Source organism: Chiloscyllium plagiosum, chromosome 23, assembly GCF_004010195.1.
Source record: "Chiloscyllium plagiosum isolate BGI_BamShark_2017 chromosome 23, ASM401019v2, whole genome shotgun sequence".
Lineage (NCBI taxonomy): Eukaryota > Metazoa > Chordata > Chondrichthyes > Orectolobiformes > Hemiscylliidae > Chiloscyllium > Chiloscyllium plagiosum.
Window position 1 is genome coordinate 4345142 of NC_057732.1, and position 25074 is coordinate 4370215.

The following is a 25074-nucleotide window of genomic DNA, read 5'->3' on the forward strand; positions in this document are numbered from 1 at the left end:
TACCATGCAAGGACTGCACAAAACACTATATAGGACAAACAGGAAGACAACTAACAATCCGCATACATTAACATCAACTAGTCACGAAACGACACGACCAGCTATCCTTAGTAGCCACACACGCAGACAAGAAACATGAATCCGACTGGGACAACACTACCATTATAGGGCAAGCCAGACAGAGACCAGCCAGGGAATTCCTAGAGGCATGGCACTCATCCACAAACTCCATCAACAAACACATTGACCTGGACCCAATATACCAACCACTACAGCGGACAGCTGAAACTGACAACCGGAAGCGGCAGGGACAGACCACTATAAACACCGGAGGAAACATCAAAGAAGCGCTTCGCAGGAGGCTCCCAAGCACTGATGATGTCGCCTAGCCAGGGGGCGAAACGTTTGCAACAAAAACTTCCAGCTCGGCGAACAGAACCACAACAATGGTTAGATTCAAATCTTATTGGAGATGATCACTGCCTGGCATTAGGAGTAGCATGAGTGTTTCTTGTCACTTGCCAGCCCAAGCATCTTGCTATATTTGGGAACAGAACTTCGGTATCAAAAAGGAATAAGAAATGGTACCGATTATTAGACTTTGGTAATTCAAAAGTTCAGCTGGCATGAATATCTGGCCCAACACACTTATCTACAGAAATGATTAATTTTGTCCCCCCCAGTTTTACTAATAGCCCTCAGAAGTTAACATTTTTGAGGATGTATCTCTGAAGATGGACAAGGGAGATCCAGTGGATGTAGTGTACCTGGATCTTCAGAAAGCCTTTTGATAAAGTCCCACATAGGAGGTTACTGTGCAAAATTAGGGCGCATGGTATTGGGGGCAAAGTACTGACTTGGATTGAAAATTGGTTGGTTGACAGGAAACAGTGATAAACAGCTCCCTTTCGGAATTGCAGGCGGTGACCAGTGGGGTACCACAGGAATCAGTGCTGGGACCGCAGCTTTTTACAATATATATTAAAGATATAGAAGATGGTATTAATAGTAACATTAGCAAATTTGCTGCTGATACTAAGCTGGGTGGCAGGGTGAAATGTGAGGAGGATGTTAGGAGATTACAGGGTGACCTGGACAGGTTAGGCGAGTGGTCAGATGCATGGCAGATGCAGTTTAATGTGGATAAATGTATGGTTATCCACTTTGGTGGCAAGAACAGGAAGGCAGATTACTACCTAAATGGAATCAATTTAGGTAAAGGGGCAGCACATAGAGATCTGGGTGTTCTTGTACACCAGTCAATGAAAGCAAGCATGCAGGTACAGCAGGTAGTAAAGAATATGTTGAAAGATTGGAGCGACTGGGCTTGTATACCGTTGAGTTTAGAAGACTGAGAGGGGATCGGATTGAGATGTACAAGATTATTAAAGGATTGGACACTCTGGAGGCAGGAAACATGTTACCGCTGATGGGTGAGTGCCGAACCAGAGGACACAGCTTAAAAATAAAGGAGTAGGCCATTTAGGACAGAGATGAGGAGAAACTTCTTCACCCACAGAGTGGTGGGTGTGTGGAATGCTCTGCCCCAGAGGGCAGTGGACGCCCAGTCTCTGGATTCATTTGAGAGTTGGATAGAGCTCTCAAGGATAGTGGAATCAAGGGTTATGGAGATAAGGCAGGAACAGGATACTGATTGAGGATGATCAGCCATGATCATATTGAATGGTGATGCAGGCTCGAAGGGCAGAATGGCCTACTCCTGCACCTATTGTCTATTATCTTGAAAAGATAGTTAATGAGGATTAGAACAATCAAATTAACCCTTCAGAGTGAATGCCAGAAGGGCATTTGGTGAAAGGTTTATTTTACAAGAAGAGGAGCTCAAGACACTAACTGAAGCATATCAGCAGCAAGTTAAAAGCTGGTCATTCTGAACATTTCCGAAAGGCAAGCGCCAAAATACTGTGTTGGTCATAGGATTAAGAAAAAAAGGTTTTGCATTTAGCTCAGCCACGGCAACTGTTGAATACTGGTTAAGTTAAAACAACACCGAGCAAAACAAATAAAAATGAGCCATACAGCCCTTGTGGGCAGTTAAATGTGTTCAGTTGCGAAGTTCTACATGAATCCATCACAGCCACTAATCAGAGAGAATGGAACAGGGGATTAAAATTACAAAGATACATGGCTGACATATCACTGCTAATCTTGCCCCAAATTAAAGAGGAGACATCTGTGTAGTCCATTATAATCAGAAGACAGGTTGCCTTAAAAGAATCTTAATTTAAAATAAGCACTAAAGAGGTGAAAACAAGTCAATAATCAAGGAGGTATATATTGACCAGACAAAGTGGAAATACTAGAGGCAGAATCCTCTACAGCATCACATACGTACCTCTTCATACACTTCCCTCACTGCTGCACTACCTGGCTCTTCATCAGGCTCCATTCCTCCACCTGGAACAATCCATTGGTCTGGATGTCGACTGCTACTGACTAGCAGCACCTGGAGGAGAGGCAAAAAATTCTCAGTCAAAAGTTTAACACTCTGATTACACTTCACTGATCTGCATACAAGGAATTGCTATGCTAATCTTCAGTGGCAAAAAAAACATACATGTAAATTCAATGCTCAGCTCAAATAAATACACACTTGGCACCCAATTCCCACAAGATCTCATTTCCAAGCAACAGTGCTAGGACAGAATGTTTTAGCACATCCTAAACTTGCATGCAAGTTTCACTCAGTTTTCCAGCACTCAAAAGTTTAGATAAATAGTCTATTCCAGTTTCTAACTTCCTACACAAATTGATATTTTTTTAAAAACTAAGTTAGCCAGTTACAGGGTTAGATGCAGAGGCTACTGCAGTTATTTTAACAGTAGAATTAGTTAATAGCATGCCAGGAGAGGAGAGGATAAAAGCCAACTGTTGAGAAGGCCTGTATTATTAGGTCAGAAGTCATAGCACCTGGTTTAGTCCAACAGATTTATTTGAAATCACCGCTTTCAGAGAGCGCTGCTCCTTTAGGTAGAGTGATTAGCACCTTGCTACATGGCTGTGAAATGTAGACAACTTACAGTTAAGATCAATCCAGTTTCTATCTTTTTTGTCTGTGATTCATTGTGGGTACATCCGGGTAGGACAAGACCACAAATACAGTGGTCCCCTCAAAAGGAAGAGCTCTCCGGTTTGTTAGCAGTCAAACAAGCCTCAGCTTTGTTGGCATGGTGACATACAGCACAAATATAGTAAGGCAGCATAAGCATCAGCAGGATGCTCAGAAATCTCCACTTCAAGAATGCTTGCGGGAGAGAGAAATGAAGGACCAGACAATCAATATTACACATGGGAGCAACTAACTCAACAGGAAGAGGGGCAGTAACTCCTGTGGGTTGGTGTCCCATGTTCAGTGGCGACAGCAGTTTAGCAATCCTAAGGATCAGTCTAGTAAATTTGTCACACTCCCTCCATAGCTAGAACATCTTTCACATAAAACCTACACACAATACTCCAGGTTTTGTCTCACCAAGGCCATGTACAATTGCAGCAAAAAAAAAAAAAACCCTGCTCCTGTACCCAAATCCTTGCAATATGAAGGCTAACACACCATCTGCCTCTTTCACCACTTGTTGCACCTGCATACTTATTTTCATTGTCCTTTATACACCAGTCACCCACGCCTTGTCCCAATCTGTTGCCATTCTGAGAGTCTGCTGTACTGCTTTTGCTTAGAGACAGACAAAAAAAAGACAGCAGATGCTGGAATCCAAGGTAGACAAGCAGGAGGCAGGGGGAACACAGCAAGCCAGGCAGCATCCAGGTGGTGAAGTTGATGTTTCGTTTTTACTACCAAAGTGGATATACTCTTATTCACAAGTCTTCATTTGCCATTTCACCCAACTTTAACAAAGCATGTTAAAGCACTTCTGTATCCTCCTCAGTTCACTATCCCAGCCAGCTTTATGGCTGATTTTAAAAAAAGATCATTGGCCTGAAATATTAACTATTTCTCTCCACAAATACTGCCCAAGCAGATCAGTACCTGTAGGGCTTTTGTCCCCCACCTCTGTTCCTATTTTGACATGAATGGTGAGTGAAGAGATTTGATATAGTGAGTAAGATTTGGTACTGCAGTTTATGAAGCTAAATGACTAAGGGGTGGTTTACCTTGTGCTAACAATTAGTTTATCCATTAAAACATGTACAAAGTCGAAGACCAAATTGCTATTACAGGCATAAATACTAAAAAAGTGACATTATGGAATAGTGGTCAACCCTGACTGTGGGGAAAACAGCGATCTGAATCAAAACAAAAATTTGATAAATTCAGTATCTATGGAGAGAAGGCCTCTAGATTTTTGTCTCAGATTTCCAGCATCTGCAGTTCTTAGTTTTATTTTTGAGACCTGAAACAGTCAGTACCAGGTCCCAAGTGACAGCAAACTGGATAACCAGAGATTCGCAATCTACGGACTAGAAATTGGTCACCTGATTAGATGAGGGGAACTGTTTCAGAGGAATCTGAAACATTTAGAAATTGGAAGGAATATTGATCTCATTGGGCTTTCAAACTGTCTATTTATCTTAGAATGTTGCCTAACTATAGATGGTTGAATTTTATCTTGCCACCACCCAATGAGGAGATTTATCAAGACATTTTCTTGGCAGAAGGCAAATTGAACTTTTGGAATGGGGAGTCAGCGTGAAATACCAAAGTAAGGTACTTAAATATTTACTAAAAATTAGGTTATCGAATAAGTCAAAGGTATATGTTTCACAGGAATGTTTCATAGCAATACAAGAGTAATTTGAACCCATAATTTAGGCAAAGTTCACATCAATGTAGATAAATAATCAATTGGAATATTAATGCTTCACAGACCAGCCATTTTGAATTATTCAGACTGATACAGCACAGAAGTCACTGAACCCATTCCACCCATGACAGCTGCTTGGTTGAAGCAACATACATCTACCCACATCCTTTTCCTTATTGTCTCAAAATTATTCCCCAAGTATTAAATTCCTTTTTGAAATGTTGTGGTTCCGTTCGCAGAGCTGGAAATTTTTGTTGCAAACGTTTCGTCCCCTGTCTAGGTGACATCCTCAGTGCTTGGGAGCCTCCTGTGAAGCACTTCTGTGGTGTTTTCTCCGGCATTTATAGTGGCCTGTCCCTGCCGCTTCCGGTTGTCAGTTTCAGCTGTTCGCTGTAGTGGCCGGTATATTGGGTCCAGGTCGATGTGTTTGTTGATGGAGTTTGTGGAGGAGTGCCATTCTTCTAGGAATTCCCTGGCTGTTCTTTGTTTGGCTTGCCCTATAATGGTAGTGTTGTTCCCAGTCAAATTCATGTTGCTTGTCGTCTGCTTGTGTGGCTACTAAGGATAGCTGGTCGTGGCGTTTCGTGGCTAGTTGATGTTCATGGATGCGGATCGTTAGCGGTCTTCCTGTTTGTCCTATATAGTGTTTTGTGCAGTCCTTGCATGGGATTCTTTCAATGTTTTTTCCAACTTCCCTACTCCAAAAGGGAAACAGACCATCCCTCACCATTCTCTCCACATCAGCCAGGTCAGCCACAGCTCAGTTATTCACTATATAGTGTTTTGTGCAGTCCTTGCATGGGATTCTTTCAATTTTTTTCCAACTTCCCTACTCCAAAAGGGAAACAGACCATCCCTCACCATTCTCTCCACATCAGCCAGGTCAGCCACAGCTCAGTTATTCACACACTCACCCTTAGCTACAAAAACCTGTGCTCAAGCCCCTCTCCAGTAGTCAGGCACAAAAATCAAGACAGAGGGAGCACAGCAAACTTGTCACATTTCCTACAAGAACATAATAGAAATGGAGGCAGGTCATTCAACACACAGTCTGCTCAATGAGATCACAACTGATCTGATCATCTTTAGCTCCACTCTCTCGCCTCCCATCTCTTCCCTACAAATAACCCTGGATTCCTTTTATTTTTGAAAAATTCATCTCAGCGTTGACTTACCTAGACAGCCCTGTGAATTGAAGAAATTTCACAGATTCATTCCCGTTCCAGGGAAAATCTGAGTCCTAATTCGGTGACCCCTCACTAAAGTCCTAGACTTTCCCACAAGGGGAAACTGCTCTGCATCTATCCTATCAAACCCACTTAATCTTGTATGCTTCAAGAAAATCACCCCATATTCTTCAAAACTAAAGGACTAACTAACTGCTTCACCCTAGGGACCAGCCAAATGAATCTAACAGCCTTCAATGCCAGTATCTCTTTAAAATGGACATCAAACTGTACACAATATGGAGTGCAGCCACACCACCCTGTACAGTTGTAACAAGATTTCCTTCATTTTAAGCTCCAAACCATAGCAATAAAAAGAAAAAGGGCCAAAATTTCATTTGTCTTCGTTAGTTGCTGCACCTGCATGTTAACAATGTGTTGCATTCACAACACTTCGATCTCTACATGCTACACCATTTTGAGAGTCTCACTACACAATTTGATTCTTCATACTTAAGTCCTCATACTTTCCCAACTTAAACGCTACCTGCTAACTCATCTATATTCCCTTGCAGATTCCTTATGCCCTGTCACCTATTTTTGCGTCCACAAAATATGGAAATATTACACCTGAATGCTCAAATGTCATTAGTAAACAGAAAATAGGCACAGGAGAAGGCCATTCAGCCCTTTCAGTCTGCAACATGTTCAATATGATGTGGATGATGATCATGCAATCTCAATAGAGAAAAGAGTTAATAATTCTTGCCCTAGAACATATCTTGGAGGCCACTGGATATAGCAGCAGAATTAGGCCATTTAGCCTATCAAGTCTGATGGGTTTCTCAACCTCAATCTCCTCCTTTCTCCCCATAACTCCTGTTGATCATCTTACTAATTCAAGAATCTACTTATCTTAAATACACTAAATAACTTCGCTTCCATAACCTTCTGCAGCAATGAGTTCCACAGATTCACTACCCTTTGGCTGAAGAAATTCCTCATCAGTTCCAAAAGGTTAGTCCCTCACTGGAGGCAGTGCCTTTGGGTACTGGTCTCTCCTATTATTAGTGGGAACATTTCTCCACGTCCACTCTATCCAAACCTCTATTCTGTCCATATCAGCAAGTTCCCCTTTCGTCTTTCTAAACTCCAGAGGACAACGAAGAGTCCTCAACTGCTCTACATATGACATGTCCCTCATTCCCAGGATCATTGTGAACTTTTAAATAGAACCCTACTACTTGATAGTGTTTAGCTTTAAGTGCTCCATTTCTTCCTTAACATTCCAGGATTTTTCCAACAGGTGTTAGGCTAATTAGGCTATAGTTTACTGCTTTCCAAAATACAGAAGTCACATTACCAGTCTTCCAATCTGATGGAACCATCCTGAAATCCAGAGAGGTCTGGAATATTATTACAGTAGTGCTGAAAAACCAGTATAACAATACAAGCTTTTCACTTATTTCTAGTATCACGGTCTGGATTCTCTGACTTAGTTCAGAATACCTCATTCTTATTCCCAAAACACAAGACTTCACTGCGCTGCATTAAAAATTTAATCCGTCCACATCTCCACTCATTTCAGCCATCTACGTAGTTGGAAAATCTTAAGTCTCTTCACTGTTTTGTACACTCCCAAATTTTTCCTTTAAAGTAGCAAACTTTGAAATCGTACATTTTAATAAATGGAATATGGGTATGCAATGCGAGTGTTCAAATTCTGAATCCCAGGCATCATTGTATACAACCTTCAGTCTGGTAAAACAAGTTTATCCCATGACATATTTATCAAGCACCTTTTTTGAATATGTGCATATGCAGGCGCAAATACCACACTTCAAAAATTAGGAGTAGGCCATTCCATCCTTTGAAGTTGATCCATAGTAACATAACTGATCTCTCTCAATGCCTTATTGCTGCATTTTCCCCATAAATCTAAAAATGTTTCCTGAATATATTCAATGCTTGACCTCCATTAACCTTCTGTTGTAGAGAATTCCATGGTTAACTAGCTCAGTCTTAAAATGATCCACTCCACATCCTGAGACGACATCCCTGAGTCTAGACTCTCCAACCAGGGAAGACAGACACTTTCCCTGCATCTATCCAACCCTGTTAGAACTTTATACATTTCAATCAGATCTTTTATCCTTCCTAATACTAGTGAATACTGGCCCAGGCAAAATCATCTCTCCTCATAGGAGAGTGCTGCCATCCCTTGTATAAGCCAAGTGAACTTCTACTGCACTCCCCTCTAGGGAAAGTATATTCTCTTAGAAGGGGAGACCAAAAATACAATCCTCGAACTCCATTACTTCAATTAGTCAAGCATCCTTTGCCGTGAACATACCCCTGCTGACTTCTACTGAAGAACCCATACTTATCCAAATAAATTTGTCCCAGAGTAATATATCCACGAAAGTCAAAGAGTTTCTTCTGATTTTTGGTTAAAAAGATTACAAACGCACCATCCCTTTAAAAAAGGATAATTGTTGCCAATATCTACCTTCATTTCTTTCAGTAACCCATGATACATTCCATCCAGACAAGAGGACTTTTCAGCTTTGAAAACTACCAAGTACCTCTTCATTTTTATCCTTGGCAGTATCACTGCTTTCTTCTTGTTACATTGGCAACTTGAGAAATGAAAAAGTACTTCACTGTCAATCAACAATCCAGGGCTATGGAATAGGTCATGTGCATCTTGTGATGGCTATTGACAACAATACAATTGGTAAATCAGAAATTGCATTTAACTCTGCTGCTGTCACCAGCATTGCAACACCATTTTAACAGTCACCAGGCCTGCACAGGTATTTGATCCTTAGAGCTTTTGCTGCATTTCATTGCTTTAAATACAGGTAACCAGAACAAGTCACCTGCTAGGTGCACTTCATTAAAATGTACAAGGACAAGGCTAGTCAAATATTATCATCACTAGACATACACTTCGACAAAACTACTGATCAAGCACACCAAGTGCTGAAAATAAAAACTTACATGCAAAATGGGAACACTAAACAATAATTAGTGATAGTCTTAACTCAAACCATCTAAGCACTCCAGGTGACTACTGGGTTGCATGTATGTATACCTCTGATACATTGGAGTAAAGTATCCAAGTCTCAGACAGTATTGATAGAAGGAAGAACTGATACTTTAGGTGAATTATCTACACAACTCAAGGCTAACCAGGAGAGACCAAGCTCAGAAAGGAGTTTGAGGATATAGCACATCCGACCAGAGTAGGAAAGCTTAAAAAAAAGGGAGCTTTGGCACAAGCCCTGCAGTTCTAAAAAACCATGTGTCCACTGAAAATAGTATTTGGAATGGATCATTTCCAATTGCATTGCCAGGATCCTCAATTTCTTACTAAGGCTAAATGGCAACTTTCAAAGAGTGGGATATGGTCAAGGTACAGTATTAGGAGTGAAACCCAATTCTATTTTGATACAGTGTGCGCAAGCATGTACATATGTATGTTGGGGGGGTGTATGTATATGGTGGCAGTGGAGGAGAGAAATATCAACAAAACATCTCCCCATTAAAAGCTTAAATCTCACATTGACTTGTGGACACCTTGGGGAAATGGAATAGACTTTAGATGAAATGGAGTGCCAAATGCTCCACGTGTTTCCAATACTCCTGGGGTTCGGAAATCCCATCGACATAGCTCAGGAAACAGGAGTGTTATTTTTGTTCCCACCAACTACAGTCACTGGAAGTTAGTCTTAAATTGAGAGAAGGGAAGTGAAGGAGAGGACAGAGGAAGATAGGACAAAGGCAAGCTGGTGGAAATAGTGAGCTGTTGGCACATGATGGTTTAGTTAAAACCAATTTGACCCACAACCTACAAGAGGAAAACTCAAATCATGCTATTCACAAATTACCATTATTCCACTGCTATTTCACCAAACTCCCTTCAACAAGTCAGCAATGGTTAACAGAAATAGAATGCAACCTATAGCAGGGCAGTATTAATTGCACCAGCTGTGCCACAGTACTGGATGTGTCAGAAGATGCACGAAAATAGTATCTCTGTTTATAGGCAGCAATCAGCGCTTCAATCCACACGTGCTGAAGAATGTCATGCATTGCACATAAGCACAACACAAATAAGTTCAGAGCTGTTTCAACACAAAGCCACACAGCCATATTTCCACCAGCTCTGAAAAAGCAATTCCCCTCCTGTCAACCCCTATTTTTCTCCCAACTGTAGAGATTACACTTTTCAGATAACAACCAAAGTTCCCCGTAAGTCTAAATTAAACCTGCCTCCACCACATCAGGCAGTGCATTCTAGATCCAAATCACTCGGTGCTACAAAAGATTTTCCTCACGTTGCCTTCACTCCTGTATTCAGTAACTTGAAAACCCATGCCCTCTCATTCTGGATTCTTTTACGAGTAGGTTTATCCCCCTGCCCAGTGTCCAGATTTCTCATGATGGAGTATGAAGAAATCACGACCAAATCTCTCAACATTCCAGTTTATCTTCATAACTGAAGCTCTCCCATCTCGGGGGGAAAAAGATCTTTTATAAAGCCTTTTGAATGCCTTCAAGTTTTTTCTTTGGAAGAAGTGCAACACCTGAAAGTGGACAAAATATTCCAATGGAGGGCAAACTAATATCCCTTTTAAGTTCAACATAATCTTGTTCTCGTATACTCCGCCCCCAAAGACTAGAATACTGCTCTCTGAATTGATCACGCCACCTCTAGTCACTTATGCTCAGGACCCCCTGTTGTTGCTTTCCTTTGGAGATGCCCCCTTCAGGTCTTCCCAACGAAACAAAACCACTTCTCTACTGAATACCTATGACTACCCACTTAAATCTAAACACCCTTTTGAAGTTCTACATGATCACAGTTTACACAATGCTTCCAAATATCATGTCAATTCTGAAATTGTTTCCTGTACATTAAAAAGGTCTAGATCATCAATATCAGGAACAAGGGTAAAAACCACAAACCTTCCTCCAGTTTAAAGCAAAATTAAAATCATTACTGTTTTCTATCCCTTAGCCAATTTCCTATCCACATTAGTTCATGGAATGAAGTAACATTGATCAACTCTGTCGTGGCACTATATAAAATGACCTTTGAAAGCTCAGGTACACAACCACCTGACGAAGGAGCAGCGCTCTGAAAGCTTGTGCTTCCGATTAAGCCTATTGGACTATAACCTGATGTGTGATTTTTTTAACCATGTACACAACAGTATCAATGAATTCTGATGCCCTTTCAAAAAAAAAACACTCCAGAAAAGTAACTCCAATTATTGGGTAGATTTATGCAAATAAGATTAAGCATTATTTGACTGAAATACACCAAAAAGTGTATTCCAACTTCAAATTTATGCCCATTGAAGATTCACCAATTGGAAACTCAAATGGCAAAGGATAGAAGACCACATTTTAACTGAAAATGAGGAGGATGATTTTGACATGAATGACATTGGAGGTTTTAATATTCACCTCTTTCATTGTCTTACTTTTGCAGAGTTATCAGGTCAAATGTTGATTGCTTCAAGAGACAAAAAAATATATACATGTGGAGCTGAACAGCCACCTTCAAAATGGTGTTATTCTAATATTCTGTCAATGAGGTGGCTTGCAGTAGAGCAAATAGCTTGAAGTCAGCTGTAAACAGGTGTTAAGCACAAGGATTCAGATTTTTGGTTCAAAAGGTTAGACTGTGTATGGTCAATCTTGTGTGAAATTCAACAAGCGGCTAGCATACACTGGCGAGTAATTCATTTTACTTGAAAACAAGATTCCACACAATCTTAGTTTCCTCTTCAAGGCTCTTGGTGTGCTACTGCTTCAAGTGAAAACTCATTTACACCAATTTGCTTAAAATCGAGCTTTTGTCCAATGTTATGGACTAGGTCAGACCCCCTCATAACATCAAAAAACTAGTCTGGACCCTAACTTTGCTAGGTTGTTTAAGCAGATGTATAGTGGATATTCCAGGAGTGATGCAGCAGGCCCAACCACTTAAATTTTTTTTTTTGTTTTGTTTACAACTATTTGCAAGATTATCAAATGAAACAAGATAAAAAAAAAGTAGATTAGAATAACGTAACCCATCTGAAAACCCAATAGATTATCCCAAATTAATTATGCTGTTTCAAATACTTGCAACAATACCCATAAACATACCTTTGTGACAAAGAACAATCCAACACAGGTTATTACAGGAGAGATGTCAAAGAGGGAGATCACCACAGACCTGCTTTTTTGGGTCCAGCAACTACATAACTGGCTGCTTACTAAAACCAAACCAGAGACTAGCTGAGCTGAGAGAACTGGCCATTCCCCTTTCACTGTACAAGTGTTTTTTTCTAAACTTGAAAGCATTTTGCCTGAGGCACTGTTAGCTGTAATCAAACTGGCCCCAAAACCCTTCAAATCTAGACACCCTGGAACCTGGGTCTTTACGAATGTTCAAGAAAAAACAAAAAAGGACAACATAACCTTGTTAACGAGCTGCATCATCACACTAATGTCATGTTGAAATAGCTTGACAAAACTATCCATGATATTCTGAAAATAGAATGATACAGGGTCCACTGTAGGCCTCAAGCTATCACCCTAGAACCAGAATTATCCAAAATAACTAACATCTAGTGCAGTAGAGGCTATTTCACTTGGTTACAAATGTAGCTGCACAAAATAAAAGAATCTCTAGCAATTACTGTACTGATGGGTGCCTTCCCTTCAAGTTGTGTGTTGAAAACAAACAGGAATCCAAATTGCTGTTCCAGTAGATCCAGAATTAAAATTTGATGCCAATGGAAGAAAGTGTTCCTATCCAGAGTGATGCGATTCATAATTCAGATCTCAAGTGATCTGGATAAGTTTTCTTAAACAAAGTAGATTCCTGAAGGAAAGCTTCACAGGCTTTTGGAACTATTTCGCACACTGCCACATTCCACCCACTTCCATCAGGCAGAAGATATAAAAGTTTGATTACACGTATGAATAGATTCAAGTATAATTTCTTCCCCACTTTTAATCAGGCTTTTGAATGGACCTCTCAAAATGTGATTCCTGATCTCTCTGCAGCTGAAATATTACATTCTGCACTCTGTTCTGGTACTCTAAAGCTGTATAGCACACAAAACAATACTTTTCACTGTATCTTGATACATGTGACAATAAGTCAAATTACTGTAAAGTTGGTTTGTAGGCAGGACGATCACTTTCTGGCCTAAGGTGCATCACAAGATCCCACTGGGAATTTTTAAATAAAGCAGTCCCTGACATCATATTCTTTCATCACATGGAGAAGCAATATTTTATAAGAATTTACAGCAGTGTGTTAACAAGGTGAGCCATGCATTGAAACAATACAGTAGAGCACTTACACATCAGGACACTTTTTAAATTAAAAACTTTGACACAAGTCCTAAATGCAGGAACAATTCATGCCACACAAACATTTGTGGGTGGTGGTGGTAGTGATGAGTTTTTTTTTGGGGGGGGGGGTAAGGCTTCTATCTAGCATTTTCAAGTGCCACTTGTAAAATGTAATGCTTCATCATAACTTCCTCAAATCAGATTATTTTGCAGAGATCAATTTCTAAAAGCTGAAAAAGCATTTGCCAATTTGAAAGATCCATTCATGCCCCATGCAGAACGTAAAGAATGCAGCTCACACCCAGTTTTACTGATGGATTGCACAGAGTGTAATTTCTACATTTCACAGCAAACAGGCTAGATCTGAACGAGAAAGGAGAAAATTGTTTGAATCTTGGTCAACAGAATCAGCATTGGAATCTTGTTTTCAAACTATTCACTTGATGGAACAGGACATTTCAAACTGACATCCAAGCAGGAGCAAGGAGAGGTGAGGGGGAATATCACAAGCAGTTGCTGGCAACTAGACTGACTACGCTATCCGAACTAAAAATGTTCTCAGCTCTTCACGTCATGAAGACACATGATCCTAGAGAAACACAGAACAACAGGTAGAGAAATCCCCTGCTGGGCTGCCCAAAATAAAAAAATTATCCCAAAAGGTTTTACTGTTGGCTTGTGGCTAGACTAGTCAGCCATAAACTAACTGAATCCCAGACCCCTGCCCGTATTATGTATCATTTGCTGACAGGCTTTCCACAAGCTAGTTAAAATGTGATTTTACATTCTGAAATGTGATCTGAAAGTAGATCAGAACGTTTTCCAATACCTTCTGCACAGAGAAGTTAAGAGGGTAAATGGACCTTACTATAGGACTAAACCAAGGTCAAGAGTTCACTAATCGGAGAGTGCTGTCATTGAGATGAGAAGTAGACAGTTTGCCGGAGCTGGTAACAGTAATAAATAAGGTTTCCTTCAGTGGTTTAGTGATAGAAAGTTATGTTCCTCAAACCAGTCTACACAGAAATGTTAACTTGTAGAATCATAACTTTTGAAAATCAAATGGGACAGAGGGAAAATTTTGAAGTGCAGTCACTGTTGAACTATAACAGAGTTTGTGCTAATCACTAGAGAAGATATGTACAGTATATAGCATAAAATCTGGTCACAGCAGTGGACTGTAGTGCTGCTACATTCTGGTGAAAACTTACTTTGAAAAAAAAATCATTTCTTCCAAACTAAAATGGTCTGAGCTAATTGGTGACAGCACTCAACTAGATTTAAGTGGTTACTCTCTGCTTAAACAATGTTTTTCAGGCAAATGTTTTGGTTTTCAGTTGGTGGAATCCAGAAGAATAAGCTGCTTAGGTCTGCACTCCTGTTTCTGAAGCACCCTTACTGTGAATCCAATATGAAACTCAAATTGTCCTCTTTGAAGAGTGATTACAAGATTTCTTGATATTGGTAATGCTGAACAAAAATGTCTGACAAGTCCCCAAAGACAGCTGCCATGTCTAATGACCTGTCTAGATGCACCAGATCAACAGCCACCTACCCATTCTACACAAGGTAGAATTGGTTAAACACTTACCTCCCCGAAATCAAATCTTTGCAGGAAGGTTTACTGAGAAAATGGTTTAATTTCTAATTCTATGGAGAAACTAGAGCATTTTAAAAAAAGACAATGAACAGAAATATTGCAACTTAGTCAAAGATATACAGCATGGAAACAGACCCTTCCATGCCAGCCAGATATTCTAACCTAATCTAGTCCCATTTGCCAGCATTTGGCACATGTTCCTCTAAACCATTCCTATTCAAAAACCCATCCACATGCCTTTTAAATGATGTAATTGTACCAGCGTCCATCACTTCCTCGAACAGCTCATGCCATACACCCACCACGCAAAGATTGCCCCCCTTTGGTCCCTTTTAAATCTTCCCCTCTCACTGTAAACCTACGCCTTATAGTTCTAGACACCCCTACCCTGGGGAAAAGGCAGTGGCTATTTACCCTATCCATGCCCCTTGATTTTATAAACCTCTAAATGGCATCCCTCAGCCTCCAACGCTGCAGGGAAAATAGCCCCAGCCTACTCAGCCTCTCCCTATAGGAGAAATCCTCCAATCCCTGTAAATGTTTTCTGAACCCTATACCTTTTAAAATGTTGCAATTGTATCAGCCTCTACATTTTCTGAACTTCATGAAACAAGGAATTTCTTGGAAAGCACGTGGTTTCAGCTAGCAGTTCGACTTCTTTGCTGGAGGTCACCTGACTGGTTTATTACTACACCTTCCAGGCAGTTGGAGGTTATGGCTTTAAGTTGAAGGAAGCCCAAATGTCAGGGTCCGCCGCTGTTGTTTCTGAAGCGCTCTTGCTACAATCCAGTGTGAATCACACTGTCCTTTTAGACAGCAACTAAAACACCATACTTTCTTGTTCATTGGTCATAAGGATACAAGATAACTTTGGTAAATAAGGTTCAGGAAAATCCAGAGGTTCTACAAATACATCAAGAGCAAAAGAGCATCTAGAGAAGATCCAAAAAAAAAAGGTTGTCTTGAGACACAGACAGACCCAGACCAGTTTTTATTGTGGATAAAACAATGGAGGCTAGAAAACCCAGAAATGAATACCGGCGTTTTGAAAACAGTTCACATTACAGAAGTCTGGAGGTCTTAAACATCAAGGTGAATAAATCTTCATGACCTGATCTAAAGTACCCCAGGACTTTGAGAAGTTAGGGAGGAAGTTGTGGGGGCCCTAGCAGAAATATTTCTATGGGTGAGGTGCAGGATGATTGGAGAATGGCTAATTTTATGCCTTTAAATAAAAAAAGCCTGGGAACTATAGATCGGAGTTTCAGACCCAAGTGATAGTAATGTTGCTGGAAGTGATTCTGAAAAGATAGGATTTATATATGTGGGCAACATGGTGGCTCAGCATTAGCATTGCTGCTTTAGTGCCAGCAACCCAGCTTTGATTCCACCCTCGGGTGACTGCCTGTGTGGAGTTTGCATCTTTTTCTCCATCTGCGCGGGTTTTCTCTAGGTACTCTGGTTTCCTTCCACGCTCCAAAGATGTAGAAGTTAGGAGGGTTAGCCATGGGAAATGCAAGGAAACAGGGATAGGGTAGGATGGAGGAGGAGATTCTGATTAAGTATACACTGACCCTCTCTAAGAGTATACCAAAGGGCTGAATGGCCTTCTTCCTGTTGGCATTCTTTGATGATTCAAGATGCATTCAACAAGGCATGGTATAGCCAGTGTGGTTTTGTGCAAGGGAAAAAGCAGTATCTCAAACTTGGCGGAGTTTAAGTAACCAAGATGATTGAGGGAAGAGTGGTAGACTTAGTGGTGTTTACTTAGACTTTAGTAAAGCCTTTGACAAGGTTCTGCATGGTAGGCTAATTTGATCATAGGAGATTCAGGGTAAGCTTGTTAATTGGATATAAAATTGGCTTACTGGCAGGAGACAGTGATGGCAGAGGGTTTTTTTCAGGCTGATGACTAGTGTTCTATAGAGATCAGTACTGGGCCCACTTTGGACAGTCATTTATATAAAAATTTTCATGGGAATATAGAGGGTATGGTTAGTAAGTTTACAGATGCTATAGTAGACAGTAAAGAAGGCTAAGATCACAAATAAATTTTGTCCAATTGGGTCAACAGGCAGATTGAGTTTAGTTTGATAAAATAGGTATTGCATTTTGATAATAGAGACTTGGGTAATGTTATAAAACAGAGACCTAGAAATTCTGGTACATAATTCTTTGAAGTTTACATCACATTTGGATAGGTCATTAAGGCGGCATTTAGCACACTTGCCTTCATACTCAAAGTATGAGCAATAAGAGTTGGGATGTTATATGGAGGTTGTACAGGATGTTGGGGAGTCCTTTTCTGGAGTACTGTGTCCTGGTTGTTGTGTTATAGCAAGGAAGGATATTAAACTGGAGAAGATTCAGAAGAGGTTAACCAGGATGCTGTCAGGAATGGAGGACTGGAAGAGGCTAGAACAGTTTCCACTGGAGCGCAAGAGGTTGAGAGGTGACCTTGGAGGTTTATAACAACATGAGGCACTTGGTTAAGGTGAATGACAGGTGTCTTTTTCTGAGAGTATGGGATTACAAGACTAGGGAGACATTAAAAATGGGTGGCACGGTGGCAGTGGTTAGCACGGCTGCCTCACAGCGCCAGAGACCCGGGTTCAATTCCCGCCTCAGGCGACTCTCTGTGTGGAGTTTGCATGTTCTCCCCATGTCTGTGTAGGTTTCCTCCGGGTGCTCCGGTTTCCTCCCACAGTCCAAAGATGTGCAGGTTAGGTGAATTGGCCATGCTAAAATTGCCCATAGTGTTAGGTGAAGGAGTAAATGTAGGGGAATGGGTCTGGGTGGGGTGCGGTCGGTGTGGACTTGTTGGGCCGAAGGGCCTGTTTCCACACTAAATAATCTAAATCTAAAATAAAAGAAAAGATATTTTAAATAGACACAAGGGGCAACCGTTTTACGCAGTAGCTCATGTTTGGAATGAGCTGCTGGGGGAGGTGGTAACTGCAGGTATATTTGCAAGCGTTAAAAAAAGACATTTGGATAAAATATGCGAAGAAGAAGTGTTAAGAGGGCTATGGGCCAACTGCAGACAGGTGCAACTAAAATTTGGGATTATGGTCTGCATGGATCGATTGGACCATAGGATCGGTTTCCATGCGGAATTACTCAATGCTTTCACTCCATCCATATAAAACAAGTTCTCTCTCTGCAGAGAGAAAGCCATTTATTTTCTCTTGACCTGGTGTGTGCAAAGATAAACACTTGGTTAACAGTAAACACACAACTTCATATTAGAGTTCTAACGAATTCTGTGTCATGAAATAAGAATAATTCAGTATTTAAAGAAATCTTGGAAGATGAATGCCATCCACCAAAACAGTTTCACATGGGGAAAGAACATCATTGGCCACATAGGAAGTGGGTAAAACAATTACATTCAAGTTGTAAAACATGGAGACTTTTAACAATGCATTCCTACCATCTTGGTCACAGAGTACACTGCGTACTTTATTCCAGGTGCAAGATATAAAACAACTTCTCTGTTCATGTTTAGGGCCCCCGAGTAAAAACATGCACTACAATAGTAAAGTGATCCCTGCAAAGTAAAAATAGAAAAGAGCAAGGATGAAAGGTTCAAGGATTAGCAGGAATATGGAGTATTTAGATCAGCATGATCTTTTTGAATGACAGTGCAGGACTGGGGGGGGGGGAAATCAGGAGGAGTTTAATTCTGCTCCTACCATTTGTAGGTTCACTTGTATATACAAAATTTTATGGGGAGCATTTCATTCAGTATTGCTCAAAGAAATGCACTAATTAGTCTTTAGATACTGCTAAGACAAACCTTCCATTAAAAAAGGATTTCTAGAGTATCAATGCCAGTTTGACATGTGTAGAAAATTGCACTCCTCCACTCCCAAGCATGTCATTACCTTGTAAATTCACATGGTAAGTCTCTGACAACATCCAAGATGCTCCACATCTTAGAGAAAAGAAAAACCCTGCCAATTTCCTCAACCCAAAGGCTCTGGAGTCGAACTGCACTGCAGAGCATGAAGGGACTTGGTGTGAACAATGAGATATTTCAAAATCCTTCAGGAATGCAAGTTACTTGTATGTTTGCCATGCTGTCCAGTATATCTACAGCATTTCTATTGGTGGCACAAGTTGATAAAAAAAATTAGTTGAAGTCATAGATCTTGCACAGGCTATCAACAGTTACTTTGGCTAGATGGACCAAGTGTTCAGTTCACTGTATGGAATGGTAATACCAATCTCAAACTCTTAGCTCGGTAATCTGCATGAGGAAGCACAAAAAAAAACACCTCTTCCTTGTATTAAGAGTTTTGGCCAAATAATTAGACTAAGTTTCAAGTCAAACTCCAGGACTCCAGCACATTAATACCAAAGTGTTAATCTAAGTGTTTGTCAGATGTACCCTCTTTCCAATAAAAAAAATTACAACGGAGATTAGTTTGACTGTGCTGGTGCAGCATTGACCAGAAATAATCTCCCCCTCAACCACCAAACAGATTAACTCGTCACCACTCCTAAATTCTTGTGCGCATCTGCAGAACAGTAACTTCACCTAAAAAACTACTCAAATGTACTGGAGCTTCGATGATAAGGGTAACTGAATCACCTATTTGGACAAAATATGCGCTTATGTTTGCGGTTTGACTAAACCAGACCAGAGTTAACAAATGAAAAGCAGTATTAAAGAGACAAATCCAACATGATGAATGAAGAAAGCAGTTGAATATGAAGAAAACCGTTATGTGGATGATCTGAAGGGCCAACACAACAAGACACAGAACATTTATGACATGGTTGAATCCATTTACTCAAAAATAAAAACCTAACTTTTCTTAGGGGTTGGTACCCAGGAGATACAATCATGACTGACCATTATATACCCAAGCAACAATTTCCACCACCAGTTGCTGGGACAAAAAGATTCAACTTCATAGCCTGTTTTCAAAAGGACATTAGGTCTCACTAACTCAAGCCACAGGAAACTAGGTTAAGAATAAAGACATTTTTGGTTGAATCTTCCAAAAACAGGGTGATCATTTACGAAGTGAGCCTTATTACAGAAACCATTGCTCAGGACAGCAAAGTATTACAGCTGCTGCACCAGAACAAACCAGGGACAGCCCTTCACATGAAATTCAGGGAATGTCAACAGCAAGAGTTAAATTTCCATTTATAAAACTAATGGACAAACATTATGCCAAATTTGGCAACCGCCTTTTTTCAAAAGATCTAAAATATAAACATCGGATCTTGTTTTAAAATATATGTCTCATGTTTTGCAAATTTAAGTTAGCCCGTGGGCACTAAACTAGAATGAAGAGGATCCTAAAATAGCAAACAAACACTTTGTACACTACTTGCAGCCCCCAAAACGATATAGAGGACAAGTTTCCATAACACATCATTGGCAAATAAACCTTTGGTTTAAATACGGACATGTTCATGCATACAGTGTGTAACAGCCTTTAGGATATAATTGAACAAATTGTCCATGACAACTACCTTCAGACTGGTCTTCCACTCATGTCACTTGCATGATGACTTCATCATGCAAAACACTTGGCCTAAGTTATCAGTTATTCATTGTGATGCAGTGAACGACTTATTCTGTTGTTTAAAGCTGCACTAGCATGATATCCAGGTGAGATCTTTGATAAGCTGTGTAACATGTTTTTTGACTGATGAGTCACCAGGTTCTGCCCTTTCTTATGACCATAATCAACAAAACATCCAGATAAAAGACTACATTTTTGCAGCTCCCCCGCAGTTTCCTCCTGAGCATTCTGACTCACTCTGGGTTTATGGTTTTAAAAAGGGATTGGCAGTCATGTCTCAGCCTCACTCAAGTGGCTATCCTCCAGTGAAAGTTTAAGCAGTAAAAGCAAATAAGCCAAAAACTTGTTCCAATTCTATTATTCAAAAAAAAGATCCATTTTCAGCCGTGGCTTGGGGCAGAAAAAAAAAAGCCATGCCCTTGACAGTTTCTTCTGAGCCCGGAAACCAGGGGTAATAATGATAACTACTGTGTATGAGGAGAAAGTGAGGACTGCAGATGCTGGAGATCAGAGTTGAAAATGTGTTGCTGGAAAAGCGCAGCAGGTCAGGCAGCATCCAAGGAACAAGAGAATTGACGTTTCGGGCATAAACCCTTCAGGAAAGCCTTCCTGAAGAAGGGCTTCTGCCCGAAAGGTCAATTCTCCTGTTCCTTGGATGCTGCCTGACCTGCTGCGCTTTTCCAGCAACACATTTTCAGCAACTACTGTGTATGCACTAACATTTGAATGGACAATGGAAAACCCTACATTAAATATATGCATGTAAAATAGACACTATACATGGTACTAGGAGACAGCAAGGACTGCAGATGCTGGAAGTCAGTCAATAGATGTGAAGCTGGAAAAGCACAGCAGGTCAGACAGCACCCAAAGGACAGGGGGAAAAAAAAATCAATGCTTTGGCCCCTACAACAACCTAGAGACACTATGGGGCACAGCAGACCCACACAAATTGGGTAGAGTTTGGGGACAAGCTCAGGGCCACAATGATAAGTGACTTGCTTCTGGCAACCATTTTATGTGCTGTAGCATTAGAATTGAAGAGCAAAAGTATTTGCATCATCTGATCAACCTCACAAACAGTAACTAATTCCAAAATGAATCAGTTATTTACAGCCAAACTGTTCTACAAAGTGCATTATGCAGCAGCAGCAGCATTCTAAGACAACTAGCAAAACCCCAAAGAATGAACAAATCCAGTTACCTCAGACCAACTGCAACCCTTAAGCCATTTAATATGCAAATAGCAGTTGGAAAATTCATGTCTTAGTCCAAGTTCAAGCTTCAAAAAGATCTTTCTTTCAAAATTGAATTGTCCTGTACCTGACCCAAATACCAGAGTTATTATTTTGGGATGCTGCAAAAGGATGCAAGAAATCTTACATTAGAAAGCAATTCAACATTCCATCTGTTTACTTCTCAGGTTATTCACAAGTCTGACTGTAGAGAAAAAGGAAGAATGCAGAGCTCTTGTTGATTTGGAATCTCAGGATAAAAAAGTGTAAGGTGACAAGGCAGTCTCAGTATTGTTGATAAGGCCACAAGTGGAGAGTAAAGGAAACTCTTTAGCAGACAAACCCTTACCAGTCAACAATGTAATCAAACATTTTAAAGCGTTTTTTTCTGACCAAGCTTCAAAAGGATAAATTTCAAGTGGTCACTGTCTTCCATAAATGAATTCTTTCCCTACACCTTGGTACTTCCCCACCCCCACCCCCCACCTTTTAACTCAAAACAACATTTTCACTCAATGTTTGACCGCTCACCACGCTCCTGGGCTTTACTAGGTTTAAAAAAAAAGAGTAGCAAATAAATGCAAGCAATTTGCTCTTCATTCTACTGTAGAAAGCGGAATTCAAGTTTAGAAACTGCATTCAAAGACTCAGATTAAATTAGAAGTCACTGTGGCTCAAATCGGTAGCACAAACTGCTGCAGAAAGCAGGTCTAGCAGCACCTGAGAGACAGAAAGAGAGTTAATATCGAGTCCAATAGGACGTCTTCAGAATAAAGGAGTTATACTGGACTCAACTCCATGTCGATTATTCCTCTTGCCACAGGTGCTGTCAAACCTGTTGAGTTTCTCTAGCATGTATTTTTGCTTCAGATTTCCAATATATGGAGCATTTTGCTTTTATTATGCTAGCGCTCACATTTGGTCACAAAGTTACAGTTTAAAACCTATTCCAGAACTTAAAACACGAAGTGAGGTGGACTCTCCAATGATGGCAACAAAGGATCGCCCCACACATGGATTTCAACAAGGGAGCCTCAAATGTCCGCCTTTTGCTCAACCAAGAATTCCCCAGCCCCAATGGGGACAGGTCAGACCTGACTGAGGGCCCCACCTCCCACGGTTTTTCCTCCCACACTAGGATGAGGAATAGAAACCCTATCACTAGTGTATCATCACACTAGCATCCACATCCAGAGGATCATTAGCTGCCATTTCCACCATCTCCAACAAGGTGTGCCACCAAACATTCCCCTCCCTGGTCAACCTTCCACAGAAACGTTTCCCTCCAGAACACCCTGGTCCACTTTTCCTTCACTCCTACCATGGCCTTATGGCACCCTCCCCGGCAACTATAGAAAATAACAATCCTTTCCTCCTCCAGTACCAAGGAGCCAAACATACCTTCCAAGTGAAGCAGGCTTTACTTGCACTTGCCACAATCTAGTCTACTGCATTAGCTGCTCACTGTGGTCTACTCTGCACTGGGGAAAACTAAGCATAGACCGCATGGCCTCGATGCAGAAGACTTAGATCGTCCACAAAAATGGCCCGGAGCTTCCAATTGCCTTCCACTTTAACACATCACTGTTCGTCAGGCAGCATCCAAGGAGAGGAGAATCCTATTCCTTGGATGCTGCCTAACCTCTGCTTTTCTAGCACCACATTCTCAACTCTGATCTCCAGCATCTGTAGTCCTCACTTTCCCTACTTCAACAAATCACCCTGCTCCTTGGCCAACATTTGTCTCAGACTTGCTACAGTGCTCCAGTGAAGCTCAGTACAAGCTAGAAGAACTGCACTTCATTTTCCCCTCAGGGACCTTGCAGGTTTTTTTGGACTCACTAACTTTAGAACTTGAGTTGAGTTTGATCAAAATCAAGCCAAGCTCTCCCATGTTTTCAACGCTATCCACACAGAGTCTGCTATTATATCCAACCCATTGTTAGCTACTAACAGTCCCCATTAGTAATTAGTCACCCTCCTAGCCAGATTGTTATCCATACCTTTGTCTGTCCAACATCTGAGCTCTATCCCCACCTGTTGTTCACTCCTTACTCCCTCTCACTTCTGCATAGAAACCGATATTTTCCGAGCTACCATCGGTTCTGAGGAAGGGCCACTGGACCGGAAACATTAAATTCTGATTCAGAGTTTTTCCAGTAATATTTTTTTCTTCCTGGAAGTGCTATTTTTGAATGGGAGCCTCCAAGCTCGTTGCATGTATTAAGATCTATATGGCACTATTTCCAAGCACAGGGGAAGTGCTAGCCAATATGTATCCCTCAAAATGGACTTCAGTAAGGCGTTCGACAAGGGTCCCCATGGGAGACTGACTAGCAAGGTTAGATCTCATGGAATACAGAGAGAACTAGCCATTTGGATACAGAACTGGCTCAAAGGTAGAAGACAGAGGGTGGTGGTGGAGGGTTGTTTTTCAGACTGGAGGCCTGTGACTAGTGGAGTGCCACAAGGATCGGTGCTGGGTCCTCTACTTTTCATCATTTATATAAATCATTTGGATGTGAGCATAAGAAGTACAGTTAGTAAGTTTGCAGAGGACACCAAAATTGGAGGTGTAGTGGACAGTGAAGAGGGTTACCTCAGATTACAACAGGATCTGGACCAGATGGGCCAATGGGCTGAGAAGTGGCAGATGGAGTTTAATTCAGATAAATGCGAGGTGTTGCATTTTGGGAAAGCAAATCTTCGCAGGACTTATACACTTAATGGTAAGGTCCTAGGGAGTGTTGCTGAACAAAGACCTTGGAGTGCAGGTTCATAGCTCCTTGAAAAGTGGAGTCACAGGTAGATAGGATAGTGAAGGCAGCATTTGGTATGCTTTCCTTTATTGGTCAGAGTATTGAGTACAGGAGTTGGGAGGTCACGTTGTGGCTGTACAGAACATCGGTTAGGCCACTGTTGGAATATTTTGTGCAATTCTGGTCTCCTTCCTATCAGAAGGATATTGTGAAACATGAAAGGGTTCAGAAAAGATTTACAAGGATGTTGCCAGGGTTGGAAGATTTGAGCTATAGGGAGAGGCTGAACAGGCTGGGGCTGTTTTCCCTGGAGCGTTGGAGGCGGAGGGGTGACCTTAAAGGTTTACAAAATTATGAGTCTATTTATCGCAAGTCTTTTCCCTGGGATCGGGGAGTCCAGAACTAGAGGGCATAGTTGTAGGGTGAGAGGGGAAAAGATATACGAGAAACCTAAGGGGCAACCTTTTCATGTAGAGGGTGGTATGTGCATGGAATGAGCTGCCAGAGGAAGTGGTGGAGGCTGGTACAATTGCAACATTTAAGAGGCATTTGGCTGGGTATATGAATAGGAAGAGTTTGGAGGGTGCTGGCAGGTGGGATTAGATTGGGTTGGGATATCTGG

At 41.0% G+C, this 25074-nt stretch overlaps 1 protein-coding gene across 2 annotated transcripts in view; it reads right to left on the minus strand.

Annotated features, from left to right (window-relative positions):
* The window catches only part of LOC122561558 (diphosphoinositol polyphosphate phosphohydrolase 3-beta-like), a 72873-nt gene that overhangs the window by 21234 nt on the left and 26565 nt on the right, over positions 1-25074 (minus strand). For both annotated transcript variants that reach the window (XM_043713338.1, XM_043713337.1), the window contains exon 2: positions 2357-2467. In XM_043713338.1, coding sequence (XP_043569273.1) covers positions 2357-2467 — 111 coding nt within the window. The remainder of the gene's footprint in view (positions 1-2356; positions 2468-25074) is intronic.